General features: G+C 33.8%; 1 protein-coding gene across 3 annotated transcripts in view; it reads right to left on the bottom strand.

Annotated features, from left to right (window-relative positions):
• LOC129742336 (uncharacterized) overlaps positions 1-16,672 on the bottom strand; it is a 390,821-nt gene that overhangs the window by 12,459 nt on the left and 361,690 nt on the right. For all 3 annotated transcript variants that reach the window (XM_055734229.1, XM_055734228.1, XM_055734227.1), the window contains one exon: positions 2,940-3,186. In XM_055734229.1, the coding sequence (XP_055590204.1) occupies positions 2,940-3,186 (247 nt within the window). The remainder of the gene's footprint in view (positions 1-2,939; positions 3,187-16,672) is intronic.

The raw sequence follows: 16,672 nt of genomic DNA on the forward strand, positions 1-16,672 counted from the left end.
CATTCGGGTTGGCGGAGAAAGTTCTCAAGTTTGGGTATTTTTGAGGTTCAGTGAGTGATGCAATTTAATTCCGTACATTCTTTACTACACTGTTCGGGATGGCCATAGTATTGACGAGACGGAGACTTCAATTTTCACCGAAGAATTTGGTATAAAGGCAATGGTTTGTCAAGCCATATGTTAGTGAGGCATGCTTTCTGAGCCTTTCGTGACCACTGATGCAATGAATACAGCTGTTTTCGTTCGAAAGTGCCTAAACCACCGCCTGCTCCCCTAATCCGCAAGCGTGATGACCTAGTTAAGTCTGTTTCACATAGAATCTGGTCGCATCTTTTCATTTACTGCAGCGCCCCTAGTTGTCACATCGCAAATCTATTGACATGATCCGGTTGGTTTGTTTACTTAGTGGTGAAAATTTCATCAAGATTGAAGCAGTTAGTCAAAAGTTATCGACGACGGAACGCGAAAGGCGAGAGAAAATTCTGCACACACACGTAGAGAAACCGACGTGGTCAGGGGTAAAGATCGCGAAATTCCTGAAATGTCCAAAATCGACTGTGAATTCGCTGCTGCAACGTTACCGGGAGACCCTTACGGTGGATCGAGCAAAACAAACCAGGCGTAAAAGTGGAACATATGACCGGAAGCTGCGAGCAAAGGTAATTCTATCAGTTCACAATAATCCTGGAATCTCCTTGCGTGATTTGGCGAAAAAGTTCAAGACGAACCACAGTATGTACAGCTCGACGAATTTGTTTGTGAGAAGGCTTGCGGTCGTATCTTGCAAGCAAACACCCCAACAGGACGCTGAAACAAAACCTGGTTGCCAAAACCAGGGCAAGAAAGTTGTACGAGAAAGTGTTGACCAAGTACAACGGATGCATTTTGATGGACGACGAAACTAACGTCAAAATGGATTTTGGACAAATACCCGGTATCAAATTTTACCTTGCGAAGCATAAAGGGAATGTTGCGGGTAGATTCAAGTTTGTTTTTGCAGATAAATTTGCTCGAAAGTTGATGATTTGGCAAGGGATCTGTAGTTGTGGGAAGAAGACTAAGATTTTCATCACTAGGGACACAATGAATGGAAATGTTTACAAAGAAGAATGTCTCCAGAAGAGGGTTTTGCCATTCATTCGGTTCCACAAAGGTCCGGTGAAGTTCTGGCCGGACCTGGCAAGCTGCCTCTACAGCCGGGATGTCGTTAAGTGGTATAAGGAGAACAAGATCGATTTTGTTGAAAAAAGTATCAATCCACCAAACTGTCCGGATTTTCGTCCCATCGAGAAATATTGGGCGATAGTTAAGGGCAAACTAAAAAAATGTGGCTGAACCATGAAAAAACCTGCTCAAATGGAAAAGTGGTGGAACAAGATGGCGAATGAGGTTACTAGCAGTACTGTGCAGAAAAAGATGGGTGGAATCACAAAAAAAGTTCGAAAATCCGAATCCGAAAAGCGGATGAAGATTTTAATGTTTTTTTTTCCTTAAAGTGCAATAAAAACCCTTCAAAATGACATTTTTACTTTTGTTGTGCGTTATTTCTTTGCGGTGAAATTATCTATTTTAATCGACCAGATTCAATGTGAAACAGACATTAGCCAATTCATTAATCGAGTACGCCAGTCTAGATTGTTTAGTGTTACCTAATTGCTTATTATAGATCCTTATATCAAATTCATTCAAAAAAATATGTTCGATGAATAAAACTTAATAAGAATATTTTTTTTTTCCAAGACACGAACGCCACAAATGTGTCTATAATTATGGATTTTTTTTTTAATTATAGAGATTGGCAGGAAATTTGAAAATAAATCAAAGTTTGTGAAACGTTGTATAAGTCTTTACTTGTTTTTTTTCGGTGTGGAGGGGAGATGTGTAGCCAATAATTATTGGTATTCTTGACCCTAAAGTTCAAAAAGCGAAAAACAACAGCCTTTTCAAATGACAATTGTCGATTTTGCGGAATTCGTATAGTTTCTGAGTTGTGCATGGCTTCAGTACGTTGATGCTGAACTGTTAGTAGTATTGTTCTTGAAGTTACACTCAAAAATAACAGTACAGGAGAAATTTTCAAGATTTTTCTTTGCTGTAGGATTTTTCTGCTGGATCTCGTTGATGTTGAGGAAATCAACATCATTTTTGGTTCTTCTGTGGAACCAAGCCAGCTAACAGTTGTGGTGCCAATTTATAAATTCTCTTAATGAAAATACCGATTAACATTTTTAACGAAGACTGTAACTTCGTATCTTATTAGGCAAAAAAAATATTAGCGGATTAACAGGGGTATGTCTTTTAGCATTGAAAATCTTTAAATTCAATTGACATCACCGCTGAGGCTTCGCGAATATTCCACGCAAAATAGTCATGCAATACCTCGCAACCAGCAGTGATGTCAATTGAATTTATAGTTAAACGATGTCAAAAGACATACCTATCTTAAACAGGCAATAATGCTTTGCCTAATAAGATACGAAGATACGATCTACGACAAAGTTGTTCAGCAAAAATTTGCATGAGAGAATTTATAAATTTGCACCAAAACCATTAGCAGGCTCGATCGGTTCCACAGAAGAAACGAAAATGATGTTGATTTTTTATTATAAAATATTCAATTTTCCCATACACAAAAAAGTTCAAATTTACTCATGAAAACGTAGATTCTGCAAATAAACCATGCATGATTTTTGAACCAATACGAAGCTTTTTAGACCCCAGGGTTTGAGAAATTCAAAAATGACCCCAAATCGGCTTAGTCTAATATGTGATGGCTTTTTTTTGTAACAGGGTTTAAAGTGTCTTGAACTGATAATAAGAATTTCACATTAATTACAGCTAATGTTTGGAATTGCTGAAAAGGCACAACAAAGCTGAAATCTTTCTAAAAAGGCTAATGCGTTCTGAATGAATGAGCTCCTTAACAATGCAACACTTACCTGCCGAGAGATACATGGTGTGAAATGCGGCCGCCGCCACCTTGTAGTCCGACAGGTTGTCGATGGTGTCCTTCCAGAGGGCAAAACAGGTCCCACGTTCGGCCAGAACGAAGCTTACCCGGGGCGTACACCGGGACCGGGTACATCCCTTGTCGTGCAGCAGCACCGGAATCCCTGTGTAGATTAGGCGCCAGTCATCCTTGCCCAGACTCTCGTACAGATTCGCCAGCGATGTGCTCACGTAGACCTGCGAGGTGGAATTAATGAGATATTTGTTAAAGGAGTTTAGTTTATCAAGTATTTTATAAGCGTTTTAAAAAATTTCTACAAGAGAATGATTCACCCAAAAATAAAAACCGACTTTCAGAAAATTCAATTCAGTTTTTCATTGCGTTCAAAATTCAAAAAGTGAAATTTTATCACATGAAACAAGAAAAGCTGTTATCAAAGAGCATTTCCTGTACTTGCTTTCATACCCTAACACACTTTTCGCGAATCGGAAACTGTTGGGATTCATCTTTCAAAAAGTGATGTTCGTTGTTTTTCTCGGTAATTGACGAGTGTTTCAGTAAACAACTTCCCCATCACATCTGAGCTGTTTGGATGACATCAGATTTCAATCGAATGGGCGACAATTGATGATGTGATATAGGGGATAGATTTTTTCCGATGATTTGTCTATTTTCGGATGATAATCATTTAAACATGCACAAAATCTGTACAAAGTTTAGCTAACGTTTTGTTCCCAAGAAACGAGAAGGATTGATCAAACTGATTGGATAATTGAATCTTAATTTGCAAATTATACACTCATCAAGTTGCGATTTTAATTGAATTCATCTGTGCAGCAAGCAGCCAATCTACATAGCTTTGATCTCTACCCGGCAACCAATTGGGTCCGCACTGTTTGTGATTTGAATGTCGTCCTCGCCCCGGGTTCATTCATCAGATTTCCAGACAACCTAGAGCTGCAGTTAAGTCATCAGTTCAGACTGATGACGGGGTCACGCCGCCGCCCGGAATAATCTTTCCGTAATGAGACACGTGACAAAATGCGCAATACTCTTGAAGACGGTGTTTTTTTTCTTCAAAGACTTGACAGTGGTTAAGAGTTTTATGTCAATGAATGGTTCTTACTTATTTGAACTTAAAATTTCAACTTCTTTTAAGATACACAATTGCTCTGGTACAAAAAAAAAACACAACGTATAGTTTTCTTCTAATACTATTTTGAATGAGACTAAGTTCCATCGAGAGACAATGAAGTAACAGAACAATTCTAATTAACGCTTTCATTGTTTTGTTCTGGCAGAAATTGTTTGCCCACCCAGAGGGTGTAGTTTTTCTCCAAGACGTAGCGCTTAGTTCTGTACTAGCATGAGCGATATGACTTTTGTGGCACGTGTTTCAGCGAGATTGTGCAAATTAGAAACGGTACTGTTACGCTAATTCACATATCGTTTCGTTGCATTTGAAAACATGTGACTTAACACGTTCGTCGCCAAGCGTCACCCACATAAAAAATGTCTGACTTTGAGCCAAATCATCATCAGGGAATACCGTTTCGGCTTCAAATTTTTGATAGGGAACAGTTAAGGATGTGCTTATAATCCTAGATAGTTTTGGCTAAAAAAAATCCATATTGGTGATTTGACTTTTCAAATTTGGACGTAGGTACTTTACGTCACTCACTCTTGTCGACAAAGGTGTTAAATGATGCAGGTGAGCTTTTGAATAACGTATGTTGATTGGATTGACCCATACGCACTTGAAAAACATTCTCGAAAATGTATTTTTAAGTGTAAAATGTTCAATTATTGGTCTATATTTTTCAAACTCAATGTACATAGGTACAACCCCGCAATTTTCAAATCTCTAAATATTGATTCCATTCGTATATTTACAAACTCGATGTTGGAATAACTTCAACTTCAACTTCGTTGGAGTGTTGTTTTCACATTGAGCTTTTCTATATATCTGAAATAATTTTAATAAAATTAAATAGATTTTTATACATTTTAAACCTTTTTTTTCTAATCATTTTATACGCCTGTTTTCATACGGGTTCTCGCAATCAGAACGATTATGAGGGCAGTTTCGTAAAGTTTCCAATTACTGGGCAAAAATTTTCATTTTAGTTTTACTTGTTACGAAGAATAAATCGTCCATTTTCATGAAAGTTTTTTGACAAATTTAAGCAATGTTTTGAACACTTTTAAAACCTTGCTTGTTTTGTTTATAATGTGTTCCACTTTTGTCGAACGTTTCATTTTTTTATTCCATTTGAAGTTTTTTTTGTCATTTTTTTTTACCCATGATGATTTAATCTCACGCGGATAATTAAGAACGTTTTTTCGGAATGAATAAGTTGATTTCACATATCAGAAACATTTTTTATGGATAAGAAAATGCAGAAAATAAATATAGTTTTTTTATGAATAATATAAAAATTGGATTTCTTATTCAGCGTTTAATATTACGATTGTTTGTTAATGATTCGGCCACCGGTAAAAACGACGAAATGGCTGAGAGAGCGCAGAATTTTAAGGCTGCAGCTACGAAAAACGATAACGATATTTATTCAGGCCGAGCTTATTCAAGCAAAATGTGTTTGAAAGAGTTTTGAGCCACTCAAAATCGAACAGTTTCGTGAAATACGCTTGATAAAAATATTCAAACTGAGACGAGTAAGATTGGAAAAACTAAGAAAAAATAGCTGTTTTCGAACACCTTTAGCTTTCTAGTTCGGATGATTTCGGGTAATTTTTTGGTTGCATTAGAATCAGGTAGGTTTCAACGTTATAAAAACATGGAGTTTACAATGGTAAGTTGTTTCTTTTGTAGCTTTATAAATTATTAAAGTTAGCTATTTTAAAGGAATTTAGAGGAATTTTTTTTGCAATTAAAATTAGCTTACCTAAAAACAAACACGTCAAATATATTGTATTCTAAGTGATAAGATAGATTGTAAGGTTCGTCAATAGAGTCTAATGAATGACATATACGAGCAAGAAAATGAATTGAAAAGTTTCGCCAAAATAAAAACGGTTGGCAATTATCAGTTTAAATAAACTTGGAATTCGCTTCAGATTCCTTGAAAATAGGTAACTTTAATCGTTTAAAAAGCTACAAAATAAAAAACTTATCATTGCAAACGCCATATTTTTATAATGTTAAAACTTGCTTAATTCTAATTCAGAAAAAAAAAACCGAACTCATCCGAACTTCACAGATACAGGTGTTCGATAACAGCTATTTTTTCTTAGTTTTTCCAATCTAAATTGTTTCAGTCTGAATATTTTTTTTAAGCGTGTTCCACAATACTGTTCGATTTTGAGTGACTCAAAACTCCTTCAAACATATTTTGCTTGAATAAGTTCAGCCTGGGAAAACCTCGGCGTTAAAATACTGAAAATTTTGATTAAAACATTTTTTTTATATTTTGAACCCTTCTTACTTTTTTGGGTTAGCTTCTACGATGTTGACGTATTGAAAAAATTGCTACATTTTTACAATCTAAAAACTTGTCAAAAACATAAGTGCTCTAATATGAAAAATACAAAAAAATATTTTTCTTTCGCACTGCAAAGTGATTCAATCATTTTTATCAATAGCTCATTGTAAAGTGCTTTAAATGTAGGTAAAATGTCCCGAAGACACTTTGAGTCTAAAACGATCCGTTTTGGCACAATCAATTTTGATCACCTTTTTACATAGTTTTCCCCTGTGCGCACCGTTAAAAAAGCGGATTGGCTCAAGGAGCGCAGATTTTCAAGGCTGCTGCTACGATTGTTTGTTTATGTTCCGGCTCTGGTAAACAAATTCAGACCAAGCAAACGTGAAATTGTTTCAGAAATCATAACTTGAGTCGTTTAAAGTGGTGCTACGAATCGCAATTCCAACTGTATAGTGAAAAGATCGTATAAAATGTTATTTGAAGTCAGTTTAAATCGGATATGATACAAAGTCCGTCATTCTTGTAAAATTTAAAATGATTTTGCGCCTGCGCCAAGTGAAAAAATCATCATTATGTTCTCTCTACAACCAGCAGTGCATCCAGATGGCTTAAAATCAGATGGGAATTGAGTAATATTGACCATTGAGAGAACTTGAGAATATTGTCGCTGGCAACGATTTGAAGGTAATAAGAGAAAAATCTTGCGCTCTCTTGCGTTCTTTCGATTAGTACGAATAAGATAGCGGATAGCACCCAATTGGTGTAGTTTTCTTCGCTTTTGGAAGAAATGAAATTTATGTATGTTTTTTGCCTCCACTTTGGTAGGTAAATGCTATTTTTTCAACTTTCATAAGATCGTTCTATAATGTATATGAAATGTTTATCAAAATAGCAGAAGAATATAGCTTAAAAAATGTTTGCTGAGGAGCGGCAAAAAGTGCAGATTGGAATGGCTGTTGCAAAAATGTTACTTCTATTTTTCCGGCTCTGGTAAACAAAGACAGAGCGGCTGGTTAGCAGATTAGAATGGCTGTTGCTGAGAATGTTTTCAGATTATTTCAACTTTGGTAAAAAAAAAGACAGAGTGGCCGAAAAAGTACAGATTTGAAAGGTTTTTGCTGAAAATTGGATGTAGAAATAAGATGAAGAATAATTGGGAAAATAAACAGCAGTTTTTGCTAAGAATGGAATATGAAATTAAGATGAAGTGTATTTGAAAAATTGAAATTTTGTTTTAAACTTCTATGGCAATTAAAACGAAGTCATTCATTGATCTATTCTTGTGAGCAACAGACGTGTCTGAGTTAATATCAAAATTGAGATTAGTAAGAATCTTAAAATCATGACAATTTTGTCAACTCACTCGAACGTAGATACTCGATAGAACCTGAATTGCCGTTAGTAGACCGTCCGGAATATTCGAAACGATTGAAGAAGGGAACAATGTAACTCCAGGAAAGGACCAGATATTCACATCTCATGTTTCAAGTCGTATATTTCACAACCCCTTCTTTTTTTTATATAACACTATAGCTGACCCTGCATGTTTTGCTGACCATTCCATGGTAAAATAAGGTTCGTTAAAATTACTATGGGTGAAATATACTCTGTTTTAAATTTTTTCGACATTATTCAAAAGCAAACTTTTTTTCTTGGCATCTGAGTTTCAAGATTGTCTTGAGTTTTAACGTGACTTAAAGCACAGAGAACAGACGTACAAGCTAGCCCACGAAACTTGTGTAAAATTTCCAACGAACATTTGGAACCAATTTTTGTTTTTTGGCTGGGCCACCAGATGTCTCAGAACATGCCAAAGAGAACCGTCAGAACAAAACTGAGAAAAATGTACAATATTTTGGTCAGTTTTGAACAGGTCGTATGAATTCTTCGGCATGTTACGAGAAAATCGTTGATGAAGTTCCGTAACACTTTCGTCACGTTGCATAATAAAAAAATATCTTAAAAGTTAATCGCTATTCCCTTCAAGCTAGAAGTACTAAATTATGAACAATTATGATATTTACTTGGAAATAATCCGCTTCGAGATGTCATCAGTTCTGATGGGTGAGACTGATCGTCAAAAATGTTCCTAATTGACTGGATATAGTCGATTCGTTCTCTGACCGTTCATGAAGTGCAGAAACTTATTCCATAACTTTTCGTTATTTTGATTGCCTCAGTAGTGCAAAAAAAAAGGAAGTGAAATTCCATCCAGTCAAAAGCAACTCTTATTGCATTTAACTAGCAATAAATTTGACCTGTCTATTATAGAGCGGCATTATTTAATTTATTATTGAGTTCATATACGATTACGCCTTTTCGATAACTGAGCTCTTAGAAATTTGATCTGTAACTTTTGAACGGCGCAACAGATGGCACTGTATCAAGTCAATTTTCAACGTATTTTTAGGTGTCAGCATTTGAAATTTTACACACTTTTTTGAAGATTTTTTGTTCGAGCTTGTACGTCTGTTTTCTGTGCCTAAAGGTTGAAGGTTGAAGCACCAGCCCTTTAGAAATAAAATTGATGGATCTTCCACCTTTAAATTGAAAAAAAAAATCGCCTCTATTGAAGCGAGAAGAGTATTCAAATGCAAGCAAATTTTTACATAATCAATAAGTGTGCCAAAATTCACGAAAACACAAAGACATTGGATTTGTGAATAAAATTTATGTTAAATTTAATAAATATGAGAGTCTTCATTAGTTAAAATGGGAAGCGTCTATCAGTACAATATCTCATAAAATTTTGTTTAAACTTATGAGTCAATTAAAAAAATCATCTCATTATGTCAAAACGCTTACGTTCATCAATTTTTAACACAAATTCTTCGTTAAAATTTTGTTTTTTTTTCTTGAGAATTTGTAATTTTCCTTATTGGATTCGGAGGGATTTGAATGTATTATAGAAACTTTTCCCGGTCTTAAACACGCCAAATTCCGCGTTTATCGGTTCATTAGTTTCCAAAAATTGTTTTAAACGTTTTAATTTTTTGTTAATTTTGTATGAAAGCCCTACCCTCATTTTTTCCCGAGATGTTTTATAGTGTTATAGACACCTTTCCTGGTCTTGAAAAAGACTAGACACCAAATTCACGTTTATCGGTTCAGAAGTTTCCGGAAACTGTTCGAATTTGTCATATTTTTATAAATTTGGAATGGTAGCCTCCCTTCTTTCAAGTTGAAGCGGTTTGAAAGCATTTTAGAAACCATCTCTGATTTAAAAAATCAAACAAACCATATTTCAAATTGATCGGTTCAGTAGTTTTCGCGTTGATAAGGACAAACATTTATTTTTATCTATATAGATACATTCTCATTTCTTCAGTTTCACGTCTTCGATCTCACATCACTCCTTCTCACATTTCACTTTTAACTCTCACATATTATACTCACACCTTGCTTCTTTTTGTCACATCTTTCGTTTCTCATCTTAAATCATATCTGGTTTAATCACGTCTCACGATTTCACATCTTTTGTCTCACATCTAACGCCTTGGGTTCCACGTTTCACAACTCACCTTTCAAGACTTACAAACATCTTGTTTTACACATCTAACGTCTCACATGCGCGTCTCACATCTCACGATTCGTGTCTCATATTTTTACGTCTCACAACGATTGGAAAAAAGAAATGCTGAAATTTTATCAGTCAGCGCAGTCTGGTTTGACATTAAACTTTAAATGTAAATCATGAAAAATTACAAAATACTAACTTTCACCTAAGAAATGATAGAGAAGCTCGTTTGCCGCAACAAAAATGGAGAAAAACAACATTCGTAGCTATAAGTAGGCGTATTTTTGAAAAATAATAGCATGGACCATTAGGCTGAGTTGATTTGTGGTCATTTTTGAAGTTCTCGAACCCTGGGGCCTAAAAAGCTTCTTCTTGGTTCAAAACTCATCCATGAATTTAAGCAGATTTTTTAAGTAACGTTTACACGAACAAATTTAAACTTTTAGGTTTGTATGAAAAAATTGAATATTTTTTTCTGAAAAATTATCATCATTCTTGTTTCTTTTGTGGAACCAAGCCAGATGATGGTTTTTGTGCCAATTTATAATTTTCCTGAAGGAAATTTTCGCTGAACAACTTTGTTGAAGACCGTAGCTTCGTATCTTATTTGGCAAAACAGGTTTTAGCTGTTTAACAGGGGTATGTCTTTTCGCATTGATAAAAAATAAATTCAATTGACATCACTGCTTGAGCCTCGCGAAGTATTGGATGAAAAGTAGTCATTCCGCGGGAGCGTCTTGTATAGGTTTTACCCTACGATTAACGAACATGCTTTGATTTCAATACAGCAGTTACTCATACAAGCCAACAATAAACTTCACCGTCACCCTCCCAATTAATTTAGGATCGAATCACCATGCTATGGCTTGAAAAGTTTTTTCAAGACAAAGATTAAACTTACTCGAAAAATACACTTTAATTAGCCTTTTAAATTCAGATTATCACCCAATGCTGTTCATCTTCTGAGTTTCCAGGATGAACATTTCCGTCTTCAGTTTTATGCAGAAAGCAAGCAACAAAAAACTTCTCTACATCCACTGGCTCAGCACATTTCGAAGATGTCTGAAAAGTTTCCCTCCGGGTTGCAGCTGACCGTTTTCCGTTTATCTGACAAGTTGCTCTTTCCTTGTTCGGACAGTTTTTCCTTTTGGGAAGCCGAAAGGAGCTTTCAAATATTTAATAATTTGGTATCGCAGTTTGTGGCCTAAGGTTATCGAGCTTCATTGACTTACACACTTGATTCTACTCAGGGAAAGTTTAGTTTTGCATATCCTTGCCGAATTTTTCCCAGGAGGAAACATATGGGATCGAAGGTTCAACAAAATTGTCTTTCTTCTACCTCGGTGTTCTATCTTGATGTTCGATTAGCTACGATAAAATAGTAACGAGAAAGTCCCAATTTGTTTGACACGTCTGAAAATTTTCACCATTAAAGGGGAAAATGTGAATACTGATGTTAAGAAAAGAAAACTAATAATTCAACAGAAAAATTAATATAAATATAAATATGTTTGAATTCATTTTAAACTGTGCATCGTTTATAGAATTTTTTTTTCATGTGAAGCCAATGCAAAGTTATGCTTCTATTGAAGACACAATAATATAGATGAGTCAACAGAGTTGTGAGAGCTGATAGGTTCAAGCTTGATTTCTAAAGCTGAAAACATGGATGTATAAGAATAATATGAGAATTAGGCATTCATAGTCAGATGGGTATGAATGCATAAAAACTGTTTTCGAGGAAACGAGCTCTAAAGTTTTCACTTTGCTCATTTTTCATACATTATCCGGAAAGCCGAAGTTTTGTTCGACCAGAAAAATATGAAAATCAAATTTTCAAAATCTGAAACATTAAATTTAGATTGAAGTTTAGAGAATCGTTTTAATGTGTCAACTCCAATTTTTATATTTTTGCACTAACACTCCTACATCTCCAAATACCTCTCTTCTGGAGAACTTATACTGATCCTCAAAAACCCAAGGAAGAACATTTCATTATTGTTTTTTGTCCAGGAAATCTAAGATAGATAGTTTTTTACTCTATTTTGCATTTTCATGAAAAGTTCATTTCAGTCCTAAACATGTACTGAACTATACTTACCCATTAAATTACTGTAACCTACAGATTCCAAAAAATCCATAATTGTAAAGAACTTTTTCAAAAGCCTTGTTGGAAAATCACTTAAAAATTGGAAGAACTCTTGAAGTTTATCAAAAAAATTTAAGTTAGCAGAAAATCAAACTTTAAGTTAGTAAATGCTGTAAAGCTAATATAAATCAGCTCAATTGTATAGATAGTACAGATACTAGCTATGGCGTTTTCACCCCTTTTTGCAACCTTGAGTATTATTGTAAGTTAAACATGGTAAATGTGAATACAGATCTCTTGTAGCTATGGCCACTTCATCTAACAACCTATGTTTCAAAAGTTGACTTCAAAATTCAAACATATCAATGCTTAAAAAATGACTTCTGTTCAAATGAAATCAATACTTGAAAAATCTTAACCCTAACACAAATCAGCATGAAACTAACCCAAGTAACCATAAGCACTAAAACAAAGCCCATAAGCAACACTATATTCCCATATATAAGTTCGAATTAATGCTTGTTTTGCACTATATGCTTATATAATGCAGAATTATTGCTAAAAATGCGAAATAGCGAGCTGAATAAATGCTATCACAACATAGCCTTTAATAAGCAATACAAATGCTAAATAAGAGCACCATAAAAACGTCATTTTTCGCCAGCCGTATAAAAGCGTTTACAGTACATACTAAGAACACCTTTTAAATTTTTAATTGATTGATCATGATTGATGTAAAACGGAAATTCAAAATGAGAAATTGTTCTTTGATTAATTAAAATGAACAAAAATTAAAAAAAATAAGATCATTATCTTCAACATTAATCGACCTGCTGAATGAAGGGTTCTATGAAATGAGAAGTATAATCACTTCTCATTTCATAGAACCCTTCATTCAGCAGGTCGATTGATGTTGAAGATTTGAATTATGAATTACCTTTGATGAGTCTCGAACCGAGGATCCCGTAGCAGCCTTTATATCTCTCCTTGCGCCTTAACCATTTCGACCAATCTGGATGCTGATAAGGTAGGTTAAAAAACCCGTACTTCAAGTACTGTTCGGGTCACTCATAAGATTTAAAGCTTAATAAAAGCTTAATATAAGCATTAACAGGAAGTTTTAGTGCTACAGTCTTAATGCTTGTAAAATTTATATAGTTCCTCTATATGTGCATATCGTTCTTTCATTAGTGTTAATTTTGTTTATTGCTTCTATGCATTAATAATGCTTATTCAAAACTAAAAAGCATTATGAATGTTGATGTAATGCTAACTAGCATAAGAAATGTTGATTTAATGCTGATTCAGGGTTATGGCTTAATGCTTATGGTTACTTGGGAAAGACAATCACATGTTGAAATTACTTTTGCTCTTAATGTTTCAAACCATGTTCCTCTTACAATCTATACTAATAGTTCCTAATTGAGAAGCAGTTGTAAAAATTAAAGCTAAGTGAAGCCCTAAATTGTAAGAAAACTGGCTACTGCCCTATTTTTTTGAAAAATTATCTATTTGGAGTCGTCAGAAAAATTATTGGCAGTTAGTTTTTAGAGATAAAGTCATATTGGATTGATTTTTCAAAAAAAAAAAACACATTTATTGCTAAATAAAGTAATGAAAAATTAAAAAAAAATTAACAAGATTTTCAACTTTTTTGTTAAAATATATTCAACACTTTATTTGTACATCCTGAAAGTGAGCAAGAAAGCCCAAGGTTTGGTCTCTATGCATGCCAACCTTTGCCAGCGACCTATATTTGCTGCTTCTCTCATTGGACAGTTTTTCAGCTAGATGCATCTGATTTTTAGCAATCTGGTTGCACTGCTTATTGCAGACAGAACAACAAGGTTTATTTTTCTCATTTTAACCCTGTGCGGGAGAACAAATTTGCAAACTTGGCGGACTGTTTATCATATCCCATTTATGCCGACTTTAAGCAACAATTTTTACGATCGTTTACTTAATTGGTAGGAATTGCAATTTGTACTATCATTATAAACGATTTGAGCTACCATTTTTAATGCGATTTCATGATTGCTGGGTTTCTGCATCTTCAATTAAATAATACGTAAATATTACAAGTGGAACTGAAATATACCGTCAAACGGGGCATCATGCAAAAGCAGGGTTAGATGCAACATTTCTATACCACAAGATTCATTCAATTTTTATTTCAATATACTGTAATAAAGTTATCATTGAAGGATAACAAATTGATGATGGCATAGCTTTTAACATCGTGAAAGAGTTTTTTAAGGTTTTTGATTCTCATAAAAAATTTAAAATATCAAGCAAAAGATGCACAAATTTTTACATTTTTCGATGCCGTAGAAAAACTTTACTCAGTATGCCGGATTGGCTTAATAATATCCCCTACAAACTTTATATTGCTTGCATTATCCTATACCAACACTGTTGGTGTAAAAATGCTTTTTAAACAATCACCAATATTTTTCAAATATATATATTTATAATATACTTACCTGTTTGGGGAAAAATGCAACAAAATGAAAATCAGAACTAAAACTCATAAATTTCGTTTCCATATGCTGTTATATGATTGTTTTGCATTATGCGTTTATTAACATTCAAATTTCATTCATCCTAAGAATCATTTCCATGATTTAAGATAATAGAATATTTGTAGTTTTTTAACCCCTAAATTTATCAAAAACTATAAATTTTCAAACGTTTTCATTTGATTTTTCATTAATAATAGAGTATGTTGCAACTTACCTCTTTTTCATAGTAGGGTGAATATCGCATGATTTTGAAAATTTAATAATAAACTGGTAAAACCAATATTTTTTCTGACTTCTTAAATTGGGTGTCCCATCAAACTTAAAACTTTTGATGTACTAGAGGTATGATCATTCGTAGACATTAAGATTTTAGAAGCTATTGAAGTTGAAAAGTGTTGCATGATTCCCCAGTTGAAGGTACCGTTTTATTTTGACTGTTTGTGACGTTATTTTTCACTTATCACAATCTAAAATAAAAATGATAATGCAACGGATTGTGCGAACTTTCATTTTACAAAAAAAATTTCTAGCTCTCAGTAAAATCCGGATTATTTCAAAGTATGTCCAAATTGAATGGAATTATTCGCAGTTTTCTTTTAAAAAAAGCACTTTTTAGAAATGGAAGATTTAAGCTAAATTTGTCAACAGACTTTTTTTAAATTTTCCTTCCGATTGTTTTTTATCATGATTTTAGTAATTAGTATGTAAGATACATGTTTTTTTTTCATGTAACAACTAAAAGAAGCTTATGTCCACATCAGTTAGGAACACTATTTTCAATGTTTTTCTAATTATCTACAAAGTAAAAGTCATATAATATCAAAGTCATATAATGTATTTGAAATGAATATGATTTACGTAAAGTTATTGAAACAAATTGTGTCCTAACTTTATTTTCAACGAACTGTTAAAATAAACTGTTGAGTTAAAACATGATTTTTTTTACTCAAGTGTATTTAGAAACTAAAAATGTTGAAATCATGTTTTTGCCAGGTTGTAAAGAACGCACTCCACGTGACTGAAAAGGATACCATCAAGTCACAGAGAGCTTTACAACGAGAACATAGTTGAAATGAACAATTTAAAATAAAATTCTAAGTAAAATACGTTGTGTACCGTCACCTGGGGCTTCATGCAACACTTTTCAACTTCAATAGCTTCATCAGTTATTTTTAAATTAACAAAACCATGCGGTTTTCGCCCAACTAAAAGAAAGGGTTGCAACAACTTTTGTTTTTAATAAAAAATCAAATGAAATAGTTTGAAAATTTATAGTCTTTGATATAATTTCGATTTGATTACGCATAAAGCATCATCTTCAGGTATTTTTGATTTTGTTCGAATTAAATTTTATATTTTTTGTGTCAACAATTTTTTTTAGGAGAAAGCATAAGGGTGTTGTATACATTTAGGGGTAAAAAATACAACAAAAAATTTAGTACCTGACTGTCACATCCGTCTGACATCATAAAAATATATGTTTGTATGGATGAAATTTTGAAATTAACAAACGCGTGGTGCAAAACAATCATATTCCAGCATTTTGAAACAAGATTTAAACGGTGAATCATTAATTTGCATGTTGATGCATTTAGAACAGACTGGTAACGGAATTTAAAAAATGATGGTCCGAAAAATATTTTTACACCAAGAGTGTTGATATAGGATATTAAAAGCAATATAAATTTTGTTGGTGATTTAGCCAATCCGTCATACTGCGTAAAGTTTTTTATGGCATCGAGAAATGTAAAAAATTGTACATCTAATGCTCGATTTTTTTTAAATTTTCTATGAGAAACAAAAACTTTAAAAAACTATCTCACAATATGAGAAACTACGTTACATCGTTTTGTTATCAATAAATGATAACTTGATTACATTATATTAAAACAAGAATTGGAAAAGTGTTGTGGTACTCAAATGTTTCATGAACGGTGAGGACCAGTCACCACACTTGCTGGAAATGATATGCGCCATTAAGAACCTTACGATCTCACTCGTTACTATCAAACCGAGTCCACCGAACATCCTACGGCTATAATAAGCCATTGAGTGCGATGATGCGAGTATTCCAGGACGCTGAACATCTGCACCAGTTCAATGAACCAGCTAGTCGTTTTATTCGTCGTGTTCTCCAGTCCAGTCTAT

This window comes from Uranotaenia lowii, chromosome 2, assembly GCF_029784155.1.
Source record: "Uranotaenia lowii strain MFRU-FL chromosome 2, ASM2978415v1, whole genome shotgun sequence".
Classification (NCBI taxonomy): domain Eukaryota; kingdom Metazoa; phylum Arthropoda; class Insecta; order Diptera; family Culicidae; genus Uranotaenia; species Uranotaenia lowii.